Source organism: Heptranchias perlo, chromosome 8 (assembly GCF_035084215.1).
Source record: "Heptranchias perlo isolate sHepPer1 chromosome 8, sHepPer1.hap1, whole genome shotgun sequence".
Lineage (NCBI taxonomy): Eukaryota > Metazoa > Chordata > Chondrichthyes > Hexanchiformes > Hexanchidae > Heptranchias > Heptranchias perlo.
The window spans coordinates 83,465,910-83,486,412 of record NC_090332.1 but is presented as its reverse complement, the minus strand read 5'-3'; the positions used below and the strand labels follow the sequence as shown (position 1 = coordinate 83,486,412).

The 20,503-nt window shown below is 41.2% G+C and overlaps 1 protein-coding gene across 3 annotated transcripts in view; it reads right to left on the bottom strand.

Moving 5' to 3' along the window:
• The window catches only part of plcb1 (phospholipase C beta 1), a 646,154-nt gene that overhangs the window by 195,811 nt on the left and 429,840 nt on the right, over nt 1–20,503 (bottom strand). For all 3 annotated transcript variants that reach the window (XM_067989433.1, XM_067989434.1, XM_067989436.1), the window contains exons 8-9: nt 13,538–13,638; nt 2,261–2,427 (exon numbers count right to left, since the gene is read on the bottom strand). In XM_067989433.1, coding sequence (XP_067845534.1) covers nt 2,261–2,427; nt 13,538–13,638 — 268 coding nt within the window. The remainder of the gene's footprint in view (nt 1–2,260; nt 2,428–13,537; nt 13,639–20,503) is intronic.

The following is a 20,503-nucleotide window of genomic DNA, read 5'->3' as shown; positions in this document are numbered from 1 at the left end:
CCTCCCTTAGGCAGCTGTGAGGCCCAACGGTGGGATCATGGTCTGGACTCCTTAAGATTACAAAGACGGCAACGGCTTCAGACAAGCTGATGGCTTCGGAAAGTTGCAATTACAGGTGTGTTTATATAATATTTATCCCCAAAGAAATTATATGTACCAAGAAAATTAGTTGAGGAGCATCAAATATACGATCTTGTTTGAGGTTAGGTTGAGTGAAGTGGACGTGTGTGTGTGAGGGGGTAAAGACTTTGAAGAAGTTTTACAGCGAATGGCTGATTCAAAGGTTGATGGGCAGGCACTTGTTGTAAGAGAATACGTTCCTCGAGTGTGCATACTGGCTCAGAGATCGATGGTAATTACTGCAGCCACTTCAACAGCAACAACCATTGCCGTTAAAAATAATCATATACTACAGATTAAAATGTAGGAGAAAAGATGAACTACACACCTACACACTGGCCCATGTAAACATTTGGCCTAATAATGACTTAACAGTCAATCACCAAAGAGTTCAAGAGGATCACCATTCGTGCACATCAACTTCAAAAAGCAGCACCGCCCGATTGAGCCCTAAAAGCTGCAAAATTGGATTTCACTTCAGATAAATACCAATAATAATGATTTTATTTGTGCACTATAGAGAGCACTAGCCATAAGGCACTCATTACAGTAATTACTTTGCTTGGATCTTCAATGAGCTATTCAGGTTTGCTAGTCACAATACTCTCTAAAAGCCTGCGATGTTAAAACCAACGAATCCTCTGTCTCTCCCGCTTTGTCTGCCTCTGTCCACGTCAGCATTTTGTCAAGGGAACGGGGACACACAAAAGGAGCTAATGTAGATCAGTGAGGGCAGGCGGTGATGGGTGAGCAGGACTTGGTTCAACGAGCAGCTGACTTTTGGATAAGCTGAAGTTTATGGAGTGTGCAGGATGGTTGGTGAGCCAGGAGAACATTGGAATAGTCGAGTCTGGACGTGAGTAGGGGATAGATGAGCACCCCTGCGCTCGCTGACTCCCGGTCCACCAACGCCTCGATTTTAAAATTCTCATCCTCATGTTCAGTGGGAATGCGGTCAACAGAGTAGGAGGTGGCCTCATGGACAAGACAAACTTAGAGAGGGTACGAGGGTTCAGAGGTAGGGTGTGGGGGAACCTGGGGAGAGGTTTGGTTTAGTGGGCAAGGGGAAGCAGGGAGGCGGCAGAGGCAGTTCAACAGATAGTCTCAATCTTAGTAACAAAGAAGTCCATGAGCTCCTTGTGCTTGTTGTTGGAGGTGAGGGTGGAGAGGGGTTTAAGGAGATGGTTTGTAGTGGCGAAAAGGAGCTGGGGGTTATCTTTGTTCTCCAGGATGCTGCTGGAGTAGGAAGCAATTTTGGCAGAGGAGAGCGTGGCCTGATAGCGCTTGATGTGGTCCAGCCAGATATGGATGGCTAAACCAGTTGTGTGCCAGAATACACTCAAGCCGGGCAGCTCCTTAGATTTGAGGAAGCAAAGATGGCGGCCACACCAGGGGAAATGACCAGGATGGGAGCGAGTGAAGGTTTGGCTGTGGACAAGGATATCAAAGGTAGACATGAGGGAGTGGTTGAACAGGACAACTGTTGTATTGTGGTCAATGGAAGGCCAAAGACTGGGTAGTTGGGAGTTTGAAAGTGTCTTGGGGGAAGAGTTATTTCCAAGCACAGTCACAAAATGAAATGGGGTGAAGGGATGTGGGAAGTGAGGGACACAAGGAAGTGGGCAGAGATGGCCTTGTCAATGATCCACACCATGGGTGTAGAGAGGCTGTAGTAGATGGTAAGGTTCAGGGGGTGGCTGTAAGTATGGAGGAGAGTTTATATGGAGGGAGAGGGTTGAGATAAATTCAAAGGAGAGGGGGCAAGAGAAGTTGACATTGAAATCAAGCACTTAAACTTTTGTTTTTGCAGGTTTGTGACATCATCTGACACCTAAGAATTTGTCACAGCCTTGAGCACGCTCCCTGTCATTCATTATTCTTTGTATAACAGGTTAGATAGAGTAAAAATAATCCCATTTTACAGTGTCAGCATTGGGCAAACTGTTTAAATTAATTGCCAATCTTGCATTTAGTCATTCGTCACTGCGTTAAATGGAAGGCAACTAAATTTTCATACATGTCACTATGGTAAATAGATACATTTGTTAAAGTAAGTACAAGAAAGATATGCTTGAAAACAAACCATTGTTCAATATTACAAGTGTGCAATTATACTGAATAAACTCCAAAATTAACCAACCTCTCTTTGCAATGTTGATATTCGGTTCATATTTCTCGATGAGCTGTTGCACTTGTTCTTGTTTCACAGGAGGATACAGTATCTCATTCAAACGTGGATCTCTCTGCTTAGAATTGATGAACTCTGTCATCTGGTCCACTGTTAGGTACGGCCTGCTTTTTGCACCACTAAATGAAAGGAAAGAATAAAGCCCATTACATTTCCATTACATTGGAGTACTTTGAAATAATATGCTATTAGATGGTCATCTTTTAAAAGCTTCTTTCTTTTGCATCTGTCTTACCTCCAATTGTGCTAGTACTCATACATCCACTGACAAAATCTGGTAGAATGTTCACTGCTAGTCACTTGAGGGGGAAAAAAATCACGCCCACTGTCGTAAGACATTGGCCATAACAAAAAACAAAATCCTGCGACATTTAATTTATGATCCCGGAAAAATATATTCAGTAAGACCTTCAGAGTCTCACTACAATCAGGGTCCATGTAAACAAGCACAACTATTATGTTAATATGCTTCGTTGAGTCCCAACACTCAAAATTAACACAAGCATCTTTTATTATGTTGTTTGCATCCGAGAACTCAGAACCATTTTATTTACACTGGGATCCTTTCTGTAGTTTCACATTATGACTCATGGTGTGAAATAGTCACCAGGGTTGGTTTAGGAGAGCATTCTGATTTACAATTGTCATTGTTTAATTAAAATGTCAGTAATTCTGAATAATTTATTTTAGTCCTTTGCTCTAAAGATTTAGCTTTAAGGCTGTTCAAACCTGGTGAAATAATAGAGATAGATGTTTGGGGATTTGATCCTGAGCAATCCCGCAAAGTTTTCAATTAAAACAAACAGAACAACTATGCAGAAAAGCCTTTAAACATCTATGGGCCTGACATTCCACATTCAGGGATTAACGCAAAACTGTCCATTTTACATTGTAATGAATGAACTACTAACAAAACTGTGGGAATGTTTGACTTTGAAACAGATATTTCCGGAGAATGCAATTTCATTAGCTGTTAACGAAAACCCAACAGCCAATCACAATACATCTTCAACTGTGATCCTTTTAACACTTATCAAGAAGCTAGAAGGCCACTTAAATGTCAAAAAAATGTTAATCCAGTGGTTTTTGTTTTATGTGGAAAATGGCTGAACAACAAGTGCCAAAATCCAAATTAACCAAAGGGCCTTGCACATACTGATAACCTTCGTTACGGAGAAACATAAGCAGGTTTTCGTTGGTGGAAGGACAGTCCCAAAAATACAAAGAAGGGGCCAGGCATAACAATACGTCACTCAAAGATCTGGATGGAGGTTCGGAAGGAGTAGAACAACTTTAACAACACATGACTATTACTATTAAAGTACGAGCACGGGGCATATATGGGGACATAGTAGTTGTTGAAGACTCATGGTAAATGTTGCTGAACTGTGCAGCAAGCCTGAGGGTTTGTGCTGGGGAAGGTGGAGTTGAGTATATAAAGCAAAACGCAGAAGGTAGAGAGAGAGAGAGAGGGAGAGAGAGAGAGAAGCAGAAGATGATGTGCTGTTATTGTTAAATACACTACATTGTGTAGATATTTTTATATATATATAAAACCGTATTTCAAGTTTTGTCCAGAAGACTTTGAAGACCGTTATCTCATATTCATGTGGGTCTTCACAACTGATAGAGAAACATTTCCTGGGATGTAGCAAGGCATTTGATGGGAATTTAGCAAGATGATGCAAATTGTGGTACATATGCCATGATGGGAAAGAGAACATATCAGTGGAAGAAATTTCCGTGGGCCAAGCCATTGGTCTTAATTCTCACAGCTTATACATTTAAAGGTAAAACTCACACATGACAGGAGGCCACAGCATGAAACACGTGGTGGACCCCAGGACATTAAATAATTCAAGACATATGAAGATGCTATTTTGATCTAATTGATAGGGAAGGTCTGAAGGTCTTTAGAATTGTAGCGATTGAGGGGAAGCACAGAGCTCACTGGCATGTGCAAGATTAATCTTATTCTATGATTCATTGAACATGTTTGGACCAATACATACTAAAGGAGCACAGTGAGTAATTTCACTGCGACTAGTAGTGCACGACTGCTCTCAATATTGACATTGTCCCAAATTGGGGACAATATTGAAGCAAATACACATATGACAGAAGTACACAGTGATGTTGAGCAGGAAGCACAGGATAAGGCATTGATGAGGAAGGATTTTGAAACCTGAGAAATGACCAATGTTTTATGTTCCTACGGATCAGTAAACATCGTGAGAAGATGCCCTCCAGTAATAGCATGTATGGGCAACACTGGAGCAACTGGCTAGCATTTATGTCAGTGTTATAATCCTGTACAACCGAAAATAGGCATAGCATCTAAAAGCAAAGGGGATGAAATTGGTCTTCAATGGTAGTGCAAAAGGGGCAATAGCGAATCGGCAGCCGGTTTTACACCCCACCCTCATCCGTGCTTTTGATACCTCCAGACACCACTCTTCCAATGCTCTCCTGGTCGGCCTCCCACCTTTCACTCTTCATAAATTTGACTTCATCCAAAACTCTGCTGCCCGCATCCTAATTTGCACAAGTCCCACTCACCCATCACCCCTGTGCTCGCTGACTTACTTTGGCTTCCAGTCCAGCAATGCTTTAAATTTTAAATTCTCATTCGCGTGTTCAAATCCCTCCATGGCCTCGCCCCTCCCTATTTCTAACCTCCTCCAGCCCTACAACCCTCCGAGAACTCTGCGTCCTCCAACGCTGGCCTCTTGTGCACTTCCTTCGCCCCACCATTGGCAGCCAATGCCTTCAGCCATCTAGGTCCTAATCACTGGAATTCCCCCCCCGCAAACCTGTCCACCTCTCCACCTCTCCACCTCTCTCTCCTCCTTCAAGACCCTCCTTAAAATCTAACTCTTTCCCCAAGTTTTTAATCACCACTCCTAATATCTCCCTTTTTGACTCCTACTCAGTTATGCTCCTGTGAAAGGTGCTACATAAATGCAAGTTGTTGTTGACATGAAAAAGAGGTCTTACTTTCACTGGAGGTCAAGCAGCCAAAAGGCATCAAAGAGCAAACGACTGTTTTTTGTGGCAGTCGTCAAGTCAAACTAAAATTAATGACGGGGACGGCCTTTAAAGGATCACAAAATAAGTAGGTGGAATTCTCCTCTGTGCGGAGCGGCAGAACTTCTGCTCATTGCTGTGACCCCGTTGTAACCCTGAATCATTTTCCTGGGGGTCATTTCAAATGCAGAGCCGCCAAGACAGAGCAAAGTTCGCACAGCGCCTCGTCTCCACTGCCTCAGTACTGAGATTGGAGGACATGCTCTACACAATTTGGCATTTTTCCATTGAGATGCAATCTAACACTCTTCACACTGCACAATGGCTGCAGTTTAACACTGATGTTTTAAAAGAACTTTGACAGCCTTTACACTTTTAATGATTATAAAAAAAAAGAACTGATGTTGGTTTCAGTTCTTTTTAAAAACTTCACCCATAGCTGTAGGTCATTAAGTAGTAAAGCTTGTGTGCATATGCTCAAGTACACATGTACAGATCTCTGCTTTCATCAGGTTGAGAACACTGCAATAAAGAAAGATTGCATTTATATGGCACCTTTTGTGACCTCAGAACGTCCCAAAACGCTTTACAGACAAAGCGCTTTACATACTTATGAAGTGTAGTCATGGTTGTAATGTAGTAATGGGACAGTATAATTATACACTGTCTTCTCACCCAATTCCAAAAATACTACTAGTAGCTTAGGGGTAGCAGCGATATAACCAGGCATCAAAGACCATATAGGTCACTTTAGGGATAATTTGGTTGGGAATATCAAGGGTATCAGAAAACGACAAGATGTGCCAAAATGCCTTCTTCACAAATGGTGATTATGGGCATACTTCAGCTCTAATCAAATTGGATTGAGGACCCTGGCCTAACTTTTCTGACCTCCACCCCACTAGTTTTCAGCAGTTGGGGTTAGAAATGTGCTCAGGACACGTGCTGCCACGCCCCTGTCCATGCCCCCCATTCTCCCCCTTTTTTCTAGAGGCTAGTCCCAGTGTTGTGAAATGTGCTTGCCCTTATTAACAATGAGAGAAACATGGGCCAGTTTGAAGTTGTGAACCTTTGGAATTCTCCACCCCAGAGGGCTGTGGATGCTCAGTCGTTGAGTATATTTAAGACAGAGATCGATGGATATTTGGACACTAAGGGAATCAAGGGATATGGGGATCGGGTGGGAAAGTGGAGTTGAGGTTGAAGATCAGCCATGATCTTATTGAATGGCGGAGCAGCTCGAGGGGCCATATGGCCTACTCCTGCTCCTGTTTCTTATGTTCTTATGATGGTTTTGACAGCAAAAAAATCTGCCTTTAACAGAAAGCCGCAGAAAGGCAATAAAGTTTTTTTTTCTGAAGTTTTATTTTTAGTTTCCATAAGGAGTTTACACACTTTCTCCGGTGGAGGTTTGGCACAGAGTACGTGCTAGAATGCGGATGTCTCAATACATGCCAATGAAGCACTTCTGAAATGTAGCCGCTGTTGTAGTGTAGGTTACTTGCACAAAAAGTACAATGAGGATCTTGTAGAGGTTATACAGTTTTATACGTTAGCGTGGATGGTGCTTGGTGACCGGACCAAGAACATTCCTTGCTGGGAATGGAAACTTGCAGGGCAAGGAGTTGGTGGGGAGTGAGGTTGCATTATGAGGAGGCAGCAGCAGATTCCTGACCTACATAAGAACATAAGAAATAGGAACAGGAGTAGGCCATATGGCCCCACGAGCCTGCTCCACCATTCAATAAGATCATGGCTGATCTTCTACCTCAACTCCACTTTCCTGCCCTATCCCCATATCCCTTGATTCTCTTAGTGTCCAAATATCCATTGACCTCAGTCTTAAATATATTCAACGACTGAGCATCTGCAGTCCTCTGGGGTAGAGAATTTCAAAGATGACCTATTTCGTCAGCAGTCAACCTAGCATCATTCTAATTGGGCTAAGTGGGATGCTGGCTTGAGGGAATTGGTCACAATATCTCCTTGCGGTTTTTAGCTGTAAGTACAGCCTGTATGTTCCTTGAACTGGCTGTCAAACTCCCCATCTTAAGCCCCCAGAGGAGCAGATACCCAGAAGTGCCTGATATTATCCCTGACCCTAGCAAGTTAGAGGGAAGCCTGCATCACACTGAAAGCTCCAGTGAGCTTGTTGGCCCTTTTCTTTCTATGGTACAAGACAAATCTCTCAGAGGATCCCCATGCCAGCGTTTTTAAAACATGGCATGGGAAGAACACAACTGGGTTGGGCAAACTGCTTCACTCGAGGCAAATCATGTCCTTCCAGAGTTAGTTGGTTTCATATCAACCAAAACGACTGTTTCTGCTACCTCCAAGTCTGTCGCTAACTCCAGGGCCCCACTGTGCTCCATAACATCCGAAGTACACGGGCCTTCTTAGAACTGGCTCTCTGTAGCACAAAGAGCCACTCCACAAGTATATTCCAACCCTCTATTCAGTAGTGTCCACCTCTGTGCCGGACTTGAAGGAGGTCCTGAGATTGTTTCTCATGACCTCGACGTGCAGCAGAATGAGAAAGGGGTTAACTTGGAATCCTCCGCTGCACATATCTCACCCGCACAAATTTAGGAAAATTCCATCTGACTCCTGCACACATTATGGTCCTGCCCCAGCCTCCAGCGAGGAAGTCTGTGAGGCCAAAAGGAATTATGACTGGAAAAGCCACCCCCTTGGACCCAACCTCATCCATACTTAGCCAACACTGGGCAGGACAAGGAACCCTTGCCATTCTCAAGCTCGTACAGATCTCGCACTTGGAAACCAGATGATGTATTTCCTTGCTGTGGTGCAATCTAAAACCTACCGCAAAAAAATGTGCGGTTAAAGGACATTTGCCACTCAATAAAGTTTATGGTTATTAGAAATCCAGAGGACACAGGTAACATATTAATGATTAAAAGCATGTGTTGAAATGATGAAATCGTTCTTTGGCAGAGAAGTATAACAGCATGTCCCAACTCCAAAAGTTCTCTTTTGGTCAGAAAAAGGGGTATAGTAGTGTAGTGGCCGTGATCTTGAACTAGTAACTTGGAGGTTGTGAGTTCAATTCTCACATGGTAAGTTGTGAAACTGAATTCAATAAACCTAGTAAATTTTATTGGCAAAAGAACCAGAGGGGGGGGTAAGATTTTCTTTTACACAGTGTGTTGTTGTGATCTGGAATGCACTGCCTGAAAGGATGGCGGAAGCAGATTCAATAGTCATTTTCAAAAGGGAATTGGATAAATACTTGAAGAGGAAAAATTTGTAGGGCTATGGGGAAGAGCAGGGGAGTGGGACTAATTGGATAGCTCTTTCAAAGAGCTGGCACAGGCACAATGGGCCAAATGGCCTCCTTCTGTGCTGCAAGATTTTATGATTCTATTCTATGAAAAAATATAAATTAAACTCTTAAACATAAAGGGAAGGAAGCCAGAAATTCCTTGGAGTCTTTTGATTATAATCTTAATACATGCTTTTTTAAAACACTTTAACACTTACAAATATATCAATGTTCATAGATTTTCAGCAGTATTTCCAGTAATTGGCTGCAAATTCCTCCATGCATTACATTTATTCCATAGGCAGCCATGATGGCTTTACTTGTGTGATAAATGTAATGCATAAAATGATTTCTAGCCATCTATTTTATATAGTCTTACAAATCACGTTCAATGCTTGCTGTATACAAAGTGAATAAATTGTCTCTCCCTGTTTTTTGGCAGAGACTGATTGTACAAACGCCAATTATTGAAAATATTCCTTCATCTCTCCACATCCAGTTCCTTTGACTTACAGCCAAAAACTACCACTGACTCAGAGCAGAAGAATGAAGATGGTAAAGATGGCAATGAGATGTCTGGTGAAGATAGCACACCACAGCCTCCAAAAAGAATGGAACCAAGGTTCAGAATACTATTGAGAATTTTACTATAATATCTGCTTTTAATCGTTAAGCTATTTGATCGGATGGCTAGTGGAAGAGAGGTTGACAGCATTTAAAGTGACTTGGACCAATTACGTGGACGAGATAAAGGATAATTAGTGGATTTTAATGTGTATAAATATTACACATTGCATATTAGAACAGATACATCTAACATGTATACACAGTCTATTAGTAAACAAGGGCTGGGGGGCGGGGGATCTGAGGTGATTGTTAACCACTGATAGGATCCAGTCAGGTGTCATCAAAAGTAATCAAGTACCATATAGTGAAATGCACCTTAAGTCCATTTAATTGTAGGTTGTTTGAACCTTGTGTAACTCATTGGTAAAGCCATATGTAGGACTTTTTTTGGAGCTTTGAGCAACTTATCCTTCAAAGGGACATTGATCCATTGCAGAGGGTTCAGAGAAAAACAATAAGGAGGATTCTTGGACTAAGGGTTCTAAATTCAGAAGACATTCACTAAAGGGACCACAATATGATCCAATACTTTAAAATAATGAGAGACGTCGATAATGAGGAACATTTACCTGAGGAAGGAGGAAGCCTCCGAAAGCTTGTGAATTTAAAATAAAATTGCTGGACTATAACTTGGTGTTGTAAAATTGTTTACGATAATGAGGATGTAATAAGGTTTTTACCTCCCTATCTCTGTAACCTCCTCCAGCCCAACAATCCTCCGAGATCTCTGCGCTCCTCCAATTCTGTCCGCTTGCACATCCCCGATTTTCATTGCTCCAACATTGGCGGCCATGCCTTCAGCTGCCTGGACCCTAAGTTCTAGAATTCCTTCTGTATATCTCTCCACCTTTCTACCTCTCTCTCTTCCTTTGAGATGCTCTTTAAAATCTACCTCTTTTGGTCAGAAGCTTTTGGTCACCTGCCCTAATATCTCCTTATGTGGCTCGGAGTCAAATTCTGTTTGATAATCGCTCCTGTGAAGCGCCTTGGGATGGTTTACTCCGTTAAAGGCGCTATATAAATGCAAGTTGTTGTTGTTATTTAACTTGGACTGTGATCACAGATATAGAGGACCTGGGTACAAAATTAACAGGCCTCAAGCATTACTGGAGACTCGAATGATACCACCACTTAATTGTGGATATGTGGAATAAACTCCCAACACAAGCAGTGATTGCTGTGTAGTGATTGTTGTTCCTTTAAAAAGAACGAAATAAATAAATGTTGAAGAACATGACCAAAGGTTACAAGATTAATTATAAACAGAGATGATCAAATATTCTACAGAATGCAATGGTTCTTTTGCTGTTGGGATTGTGAAAATGTCATCTGGTTAGGATGATCACTGTTAGACTAAAATCCTGGAGTTTAATTAAATTATATTTGGGGTTCAGAGAGAAATTTCAAAGGGGTTTATCTTTTGGATGTTTTATTTTTGGTTATTCACCTCTCTTGGGAGATTCAGGGTGATAGTACAAAAAAAGGACGAGATTTTCTTTCAAAAGGAATTCATCTTCTGGGGTCGATTACTTATGCCGGCACAAATTTAATGAACCCTAGAATGGGAGCTACACAAGCTGTCATCTGATATTGGCCCTGCTAGGCCTATTATTGGTGAATTGGGCGAAATTCCCTGGGTAACTTGGGAAAACCCTCTCCAAGCTGTGTGTTGACGTGTTGGTGGCTGGCTCCCCCCAGCCAGGGACTGGCCTGCTCTGTGCCCTCCAACCCCATCAGAAGTTTGGTGCCCAAATCTTCAACAAACCCAACCATCTAAACATCAACAGAACAGCGTGCACCGCTGAGCTCTGGGCATGTCGATGCGTTAAATAATCAATGCGCTGTCATTAAAAGGCAAGAGTCAGAGGTCATGCACGAGTCTCATCTTTTATGTTTACTTTAACTCTCACTTTTCTCACTGGAACTTTAAAGAAAGGTTTGTTTAAATTTTCTGCATGAATCCTGAGTAAAAACAGTTCTGAAGATCACAGGACTTGCAAGTGAATCGCAAACATTGGCAACGCTGAAAATTTCAATGCGACAGGGAAAGGAGAAAAAGGGATATGAATGTAGGTAGCAATGGAGTGACATTTTGGTCCAAAAAATCTTAAATAACTTTCAACTTTTGCACAGCCAATGTTACAGATTAGGAATTATTTTGCAGTGAATCCAAATAGTTTAGATGTAGGAAAAATGGTGACTTTGAAATATGAACTGATCATTTGAAGAATTGGCTTGAGGTATACTGATATTGTTATTGGGTTACTGATGGTAAATCTAAAAATTGAAAAATTTTCAATGAGTTGGAAACCATTGTTTTAAAGACAAATTATCATCTTGAAAATTATCCTGTCAGATAACTAATCAGTAGGAAAGATTTCCAACGTGTGCTAAGTGTAGCAAAATCATGTGACTTCATAAACAATGGGTTTATGATTTAACCACATCTGGCACACAGAGGTAATTTTCTCCACAGGTCAGTAAATAGGAACAGTGCAATAATGTCACTGGCTCACCAATCCCACCTGTAACAAATTTAAAATAGTGCGATGAAGCAAAAAAATAAAATGCAGTGCATTTGTTTAAGTGGGAATATTCCCCTGTGCCTAGTACAGTGGAAACGTAGTCTCCTGTTTGGAGCAGAGCATTCCTGGTTATGGCAGGAACTGAGGCTGTATGAAAAGTCTCTGGGGAGGTGACCACACATCTGTAAATGCTCCTTCCAAAGACCATACACAATCCAATCTATAATAGACTCTGGCCAACCATCTAATCTTGTCAGTACAAGCCCCAAGTTCTGTATTTGCACAGTGCAGTACATGTGCAAGGGGGGTATTATGTATAAGTCAGAAGAGAGAGAGAAACCAGGAAACTATTGACCTGTTAGTCTAACATCTGATGTGGGGAAGTTACAGGAATCTATAATTAAGGACAGTGTGACTGAGCACTTAGAGAAATTTGAGCTGATTAGAGAGAGCCAACATGGATTTGTAAAAGGTAGGTCATGCCTAATGAACCTTATTGAATATTTTGAGGAAGTAATTAAAGTAGTAGACAGGGGAATGTAGTTTATATGGAATTCCAGAAGGCATTCGATAAGGCTCCACATAAGAGACTGTTAGCTAAAATTAAAGCTCATGGAATTGAAGGCAAATTATTGACCTGGTTTGGAGATTGATTAGGTGGTAGAAGGCAGAGAGTAGGGATAATGGGTATGTACTCAAATTGGAAGGATGTGACTAGTGGGTGCCCCACAAGGATCTGTGCTGGGGCCTCAATTATACACTATATTTATTAATTACTAAGATAACACAATAAAGAGCCATTTATCCAAGTTTGCCAATGACACAAAGATTGGTGGCATGGTAAGTAATGTAGATGGGAGCTTAAAATTACAAAGAGACATTGATTGATTTAATGAGCGGGCAAAACTGTGGCAGATGGATTTCAACGCAGCCAAGTGTGAGGTCGTCCATTTTTAAATATCCAAAAAAGGATAATCCGAGTATTTTTTAAATGGTGAAAAGCTAGGAACAGTGGAGGTCCAAAGAGATTTAGGGGGTCCATGTACACAGATCACTTAAAAGTAATAGTCAGGTACAAAAAATAATCAAAAAGGCTAAGGGAATAGTAGCTTTTATAACAAGAGGGCTAGACTATAAAGGGGAGAAAGTTTTGCTACAGCTCCAAAAAGTCCTGGTGAGACCACATCTGGAGTGAAAGGATATATTGGCCACGGAAGGAGTGCAGCGCAGATTCACCAGAATATTACCAGGGCTCCAAGGGTTAGATTATGAGGAGAGACTATACATACTAGGCTTGTATTCCCTGGACTATAGAAGGTTAAGGGGTGATTTAATTGATGTTTTTAGGATTTTGAAAGGAATTGATAGGGTAGATAGAGAGAAACTTTTCCGCTGGTGGGGGAGTCTAGGAAAAGGGGACATAACTTTAAAATCAGAACCAGGCCATTCAGGACAGAAGATACGAAACACTTCACGCAAAGGCTGGTAGAAGTGTGGAATTCTCACCCACAAAAAGCAGATGCTAACTCAATTAATCATTTTAAATCTGATTTTTGTGAGCCAAGGGTGTTAGGGATATGGAGTTAGGATACAGGTCAGCCATGATCTCATCGAATGGCAGAACAGGCTCGAGGGGCTGAATGGCCTCCTCCTGTTCCTAGGTTCATCAATATTGTAGGCACAACAGAGCTATAAGTTCAAACACAAGGTCAGAGCTAACTTATCAAACTTTCAACTGTGAATCAAACAAGGAAATGGATTTCTTACTGTTCTGAAAAGATGATGTCAATTTCAGGCCGAGGACAAATATTATTCAAGAACACTCGGAATGCTTCAGATGTGAAATTTTCTTGAGGAATGGAGTCATTCTGTGGGTGAAAATTAAAAAAAGAACATTTTACTAGCACTGGAAAATATTGTTTTCTTAAAAATGAATTACAACTACATTGCGGGTGAAGTAACAGACAAAAATAAACAGATATAACAATGATATTATGGTACTAGATCAGGAACGGTAGATACTGTGGGCAGATTTAACACTATTGTGGCTCTGGTAACATTCTGAGAGTTTCAGTGTTACTGATATTAAGGATCAACTGTAACTTTCGCTGCCAATAAAACATTTAATTTAACTTTGCATTAATTTAACTTTGGAATTTAAAATGATTTAAACAACAGATTTAATTTATTAAAATGTCCAAAGTTTTCAGTCTAATTCACCTTTTGAACAAAATGTCAGGTGTTAGCCCTGGTTCAATAGTAGTGCTCTCCCCCCACTTTAGACTTGACCACATAATCTCGGCTGACATTCCAGCGCAGTACTGAGGGAATGTTACACTGTTGGAGATGCCGTCTTTCAGATGAGATGTTAAACCGAGGCCCCATCTGCCCTCTCAGCTGGACATAAAAGATCCCATGGCACTTCCTTCAGGAGAGGAGAGAATAAATTTGGAAAAACGACCCTCTCAAAACCCGTTAGCTTGGATCAGATGGTAGCACTCATATCTCTAGGTCAGAAGTCTGTGGATTCAAGTTCCACATCAGATTTGGAATGCATAATCTCGGCTGACACGTCAGTGCAGTACTGAGGGAGTGCTATTTTGTCAGAGATGCTGTCCTTTGGTTCAGGTGGATGTTAACAATTCCATTGCACTGTTTGAGAATGAGCAGGGGGTTGCCCAGGTTCACTCTCCTCCCTGAACTGGAAACAGGTTAAATGGTCCTGATGTGGTGTTTGCCTACATAACAACACTCATTGGACTTTAAAGTCATCACTGTAATTGAAGTGCTTTGGAACATTCCTGAGAGACATGATAAAGTACAAGTTCTTTCTTTCTATATTGATAACTTTAGTCATTTTACGGTACTGGGTGATGTGTGTCTTATGTATGTTATATAACAGCTATAATGATGCAGCACAAGCTAGCAAACCAATTAACGACCAAAATAGCTAGATTTCCTCTCAAAAGTCTAGATTTATTTTTATTCTTAGCACAGGCTGGGCAACAGTTCCAATGGACACAACAATGTCTTTAGCAATGCTTCAAGTTATTATTTGAGTTAATGCTTTTGCACCTACAACGTACCAAAACTTTACTGTGACCTTGTAATCCTTTTGCCATGGAGACAGTGATAATTTGTAGCTTGATGCCGAGATCTGTTCAGCATCTGCTTTAGTATGTTTATGTATTTTGTTCCTGGGTTTACAGTCGCTTACAATGAAGCTGTCTACACATTGGCAGCTCAATAGCATTCTGTGCAATTAAAAACCTCTGCGTTAATGCATCACTGTCGATGATATATCAACGGTTCTGACATTTTTCTGTACAACTTTAATAAGATTTATGCACAAATCTACCTGCAGCTCATGCAAATGACGCAACTCATTGATTGTCAGGAGCTGTTCATGCTCCAAAGTCTGATACCATAGTTCATTTTTTCAACACAATAGAGTCCTGTGGAATGCAAATTCTTGGTGACACTATGCAGACTGTCATGTCGACTGCTTTCATCCTCAAGAACTAAACTATTTCTGTACTGGGTGATGCTTATGCGTCGTGTCTAAAATGTCTTTTGATAAAATGTTGCCAGACTAAATGCCAATATGTAGAACATACAGAACACTGTACAGGAAGGTGGTGAATACATTGTCCGCTCCACAAGTGAAAGAGATACATGACTCATGAGGTCCAAAGTAATGAGTCTGTTGCACAGGGCTTCTTCATAACAGCATAAAGCTTAATGTCCTTGATTCCTCATAATCAAAGAATTATTTCATTGATTTAAACTATAGGTGGATTTTACTTAGTATTAAGTTCTGAAGGCAAACATCAGACCCTTCATGAATAGAATAGAAACTGCATCAATACATTACCAGGCAGCATTCAAGAACAAAAGATAGAATGGAACAAGGAACTGATTAAGTCCTCACCTTCTACAGTTCATGTATAATCAATCCTATCATGGGCTTTACCTTACCCATGTAATCTTCTAACAGAAAGTTCTGGATAAATATGCCTTGATTTCCAAATATAATCAAACAAAACTCCAGAATATTCATCCTTCTGCAGATCTTCACTATTCAATGCCATACTGCTGTCCCTCAGACTACTTCTTCACTTCTCAGCACAGGAATCATTGACTCCCTTGGAGTATCTAACGAACTAACTCTCCCCTTATATGACAGATCTGCCACCAATAGTTGTCCTGATTTTGGTGGCAACGCCAAAATATGATGAGGCAGTGCTGATAAACCTGAAGCAGCCAAGAAACACTTCAGGTAGTTGCTTTCTGAGACTCAGAGGCGGAAACACGGTAGGCAGCAACAGAAATAGCTGGCAGATGACTAGCATTTTGTTGGTCTGCAAGTGAGCTGAATGGTCAAACCGTTCACCTGGGCCAGGAATGCAGCTTTGCAGTGCTGGCCTGGGAGATCCTTTCCTGATATCAGGGAAGGTCCATGGCTAGAACACGAGAAATGCAACCACAGCTTGGGAACAACTGTGTGTATGTAGATACATATATACACACACATTCTTATGCATGCAGTTATTTCTCACTCGTTACTGGAGCTCTGAAATCTGCCCTCTCGTGCAAATTGGGTGGATCCCTGAGCTATGGGAGCTCCAGCACGCTGCAGAACCATCCAAGTAGAACAGTTCTCTAATGCAAAGGAGGCTTTCATCTACATCTACTTTCATAAATACCAAAGCTATTCCTAGCTAGATTTTTACCCCACAATTTTTGAAGAAATTGAGCATCAGCTACTTTTCTAAGCAGTGTAACCCACCACTACTCCATGGAAAATAAGTTTCTCCAAATATCTTGCCTCAGTTGATGTTCATTAATTCCAAACCTGCATCATCGGTTCTCTGGTTACAGTCTAAGCCAAATAACTTACTTATTTTAAAGGCCTAGGTTTTGTTCCTTTCTCCAGTGACAAGAAGTCTAACTTTGCAAGCCTATTCTCATAATTTAGAGCCCGAGTAATGGGATCCTCTCCCACCCATCAGTGACTTTTTGCACTATTGTATTTGTTTAATTTATCATTCCATTTATGCAATGTGCATGTTTTTCCATTATTATGCTGAACATTTGAAATAGATTGCTTTAACAGTTGAGTTTTGGTTAGTGACCTTTTACTTTGAGGTCGCACCACAAACACTTTACAGCTCTCGCTATTATGCTGCATTGAGATGTCATCACTTCACAGTAAGTCAATGCCGAGCAGAGAAATGAATGTGAAGGATGCAGTGGGAGGCTTGTTTTACTCAATTTGATTTCGGTAGTGATTTTATCATTTCATCATTTTAAAGCTTGGTCGTAGTGGAAAATAAAAGTATTTTGTGTAACACGAGTGTGTTTTGCATATAGGTATTGATGCCACAGATAGAGCTGACTTGGCTATGCCAGCACTTGCTGCGATAGAAATGAAGTACCAAACTATTTTATTTGTTTTCAATTGCTTATGAGGATGTATTTGCATTCAGGTTGTCCCCAGCGCAGAATGAGTTTTGTAATTCACACAAGTGGGATAAGAACCACCTATTGTATTGGTATTTCTAATGTATAAATCCATAAAATTAATCAGCACCTCTTTGCTGCACTGCACATTGACTTTGATGTCATAAAAGCTATTTTTCTCCCTCCTGTTCATGCTGGGCATGGTTCCCTGGCTGGCAGCAGCTCTCTGGCACCTAGCCTAAGTGGCATTCTTCATGAGCCTCACAGTGAACGTTGTCAGGCACACTCAATTGTTTTCTCACCTGGTACCCACACAAATGTATTTCCCAGTAAGGAGGTCACTGGACAGCAATCTGGAGTGGGACCCTGGCTGAATTATCCAAAGACATATTTTCAATTATGTGGCATAACATTTAATCAAGATCGGAACTATTTCTATTTCAAGTACTTGGCACACATGAATCATACAGGGAAGGGCCCAGTAGAATTAGATGGGGCAACTGCAGAACTATGTAATTTTGAATGATTTTAACATCAACCTATTTGCTGGATTTTCATTCCATAGTCTAATATTAATACAATGGAGGCCATTTTCAACTACAGCGGGGGTGCAAAATGGGTGGTAGCGGATCAGTCACCCATCATACACCTCGCTCCATTTTCCTTTCCATCGACTTCAACAGAAAGTACAATCAGGCGAGATATATAGATGGGATGTACAGGAGAGGTGTACAGGCGGGGTGTACAGTGGGTGACCTATCTGCTACCTCTAGTTTTCTGCCCCTATCAAAGTTTAATGTGACCCCCAATATCATTAATAGTCCATTCATGAAAATACATAAGAGAAACTTTTAGTCTAACAAACATCTTGGAGGGGGTGCAGCGCAGATTCACCAGAATGATACCAGGGCTGAAAGGGTTTAATTATGAGGACAGGTTGCAAAGACTAGGCTTGTATTCCCTTGAGTACAGAAGATTGAGGGGCGATCTAATTGAGGTGTTTAAGATGATAGGGTAGATAGAGAAAAATTATTTCTTCTGGTGGGGAAGTCCAGAACAAGGAGGGGAATAACCTTAAAATTAGAGCTAGGCCATTCATGGTTGATGTCAGGAAGCACTTCTTCACACAAAGAGTAGTGGAAATCTGGAATTCTCTCCATCCAAATGCTGTTGAGGCTGGGGGTCAATTGAAAATGTCAAAACTGAGATTGATAGATTTCTATTAGGCAAGGGTATTAAGGGATATGGAACCAAGGAGGGTGAATGAAGTTAAGATACAGATCAGCCACGATCTAACTGAATGGCGGAACAGGCTCGAGGGGCTGAATGGCCTACTCCTGTTCCTATCACCAGAAAAGCCCACAGCTTGGGTGATACAGTTAGGTAAATCCTCGGCTGATAATGAAGAAACAAAGTGGGGCATTAATATCGAATATACACTGTGATCCTTCCAGAGGCATGTTGCAAAACACATCAAATATTGCTGAAGAAATTGGAACCGACAAACATCAAACAACTGGTTTTAGATTATAGTGAATGCAAGTTGGGGGAAAATCTTTCTCCTCGGGTATCATTGAATTTGAAATGTGGAACTTAATTTATGTTGAAAGGCTGCTCATTACATTGTGACGAAACACATCAGGAATAACATTGCCATAAAGAAATAAAAAAGATGCTGTCAAAGACGGTTATTGTCAGGATGCTGAGCCTAGAAAGTATGTGAGAAGAAAAGAATGATCTCATTTCCGTTTCAGATTATCTATGCAGAATGTGGATGGAAAATTAACAAACGAGACTTGTGCCTATTTATACTCAAATGTTTCTCTGTGAGCCCCATTCTCTCTCTATCTCTCCCAATTGGTGGGTTAGCGGCAGTGTGACTTCTGCCCTCCCACGTTATCCTGTCCCTAATCCACTTAATCTTCTGAACAAGGGCCTCAAAATGCAAGCGGCCCGGGATGGCAGTAGTGAAACCACTGGTAATTGGCTTGCTGCGATTGGGAGGGATGGTGAGTTCTGAGCAGCTTGCTCTTTTCTGTATGAAGCAGCTTAGAAGAGCAATAATGACCAATTGTAAACAATTTTACAACACCAAGTTATAGTCCAGCAATTTTATTTTAAATTCACAAGCTTTCGGAGGCTTCCTCCTTCCTCAGGTGAATGTTGTGGAAATGAAATCCTCGAAATGAAATCGCATTTATAAATCACAGAACAATGCTTGATGATTACAGACAGTTTTTTCAACTGCCCGTTGCCAAGGCAATCAGTATGCAGACAGACAGTTGTTACCTACAAGGTCTCCGAATATACAAATCACCAAAAAAAAAAGAGAGAGAGAGGTAGAAACATTTTTTGGTGATTTTTAAATTCACAAGCTTTCGGAGGCTTCCTCCTTCCTCAGGTGAATGTTGTGGAAATGAAATCGCATTTATAAATCACAGAAGAATGCTTGGTGATTACAGACAGTTTTTTCAACTGCCCGTTGCCAAGGCAATCAGTGTGCAGACAGATAGGTGTTACCTGCAAGGTCTCCGAATATACAAATCACCAAAAAATGTTTCTACCTCTCTCTCTCTGTTTTTTTTTTGGTGATTTGTATATTCGGAGACCTTGTAGGTAACACCTGTCTGTCTGCATACTGATTGCCTTGGCAACGGGCAGTTGAAAAAACTGTCTGTAATCACCAAGCATTGTTCTGTGATTTATAAATGCGATTTCATTTCCACAACATTCACCCGAGGAAGGAGGAAGCCTCCGAAAGCTTGTGAATTTAAAATAAAATTGCTGGACTATAACTTGGTGTTGTAAAATTGTTTACAATTGTCAACCCCAGTCCATCACCGGCATCTCCACAATAATGACCAAGGAAGTGGCTGCATGGGGGCGGGGTGATGAGGGGACAGCCTCTGAACAAACAATGATTAGGGAGCATAGGCTGCATGTGCAGGCAATGGAGACGGTTTTCATGCATATGGTTGAGATGATGGAGAAGTAGGAGGAGTCCACTACTGTATGTGTAACACATTGCAGCAAGTTACTCCTGACATGCAGGACACCTTGGAGAGACTGACAGTCCAGGAGATTTCGGCAGTTAAGAGGCGGCAGGAGGTGGTTCTAAACACATTGGTGGCTTCCGGACTGGCAGCTACCAAAACTTTCACAGGGTTTCCAAGACATGATAGCCATAAAGAAACAGCATGGATGAAATAAGGGCAAAATTGAAACTAAAGACACACACTAAGTACATAGACAATGAAGGAGAGGATGACA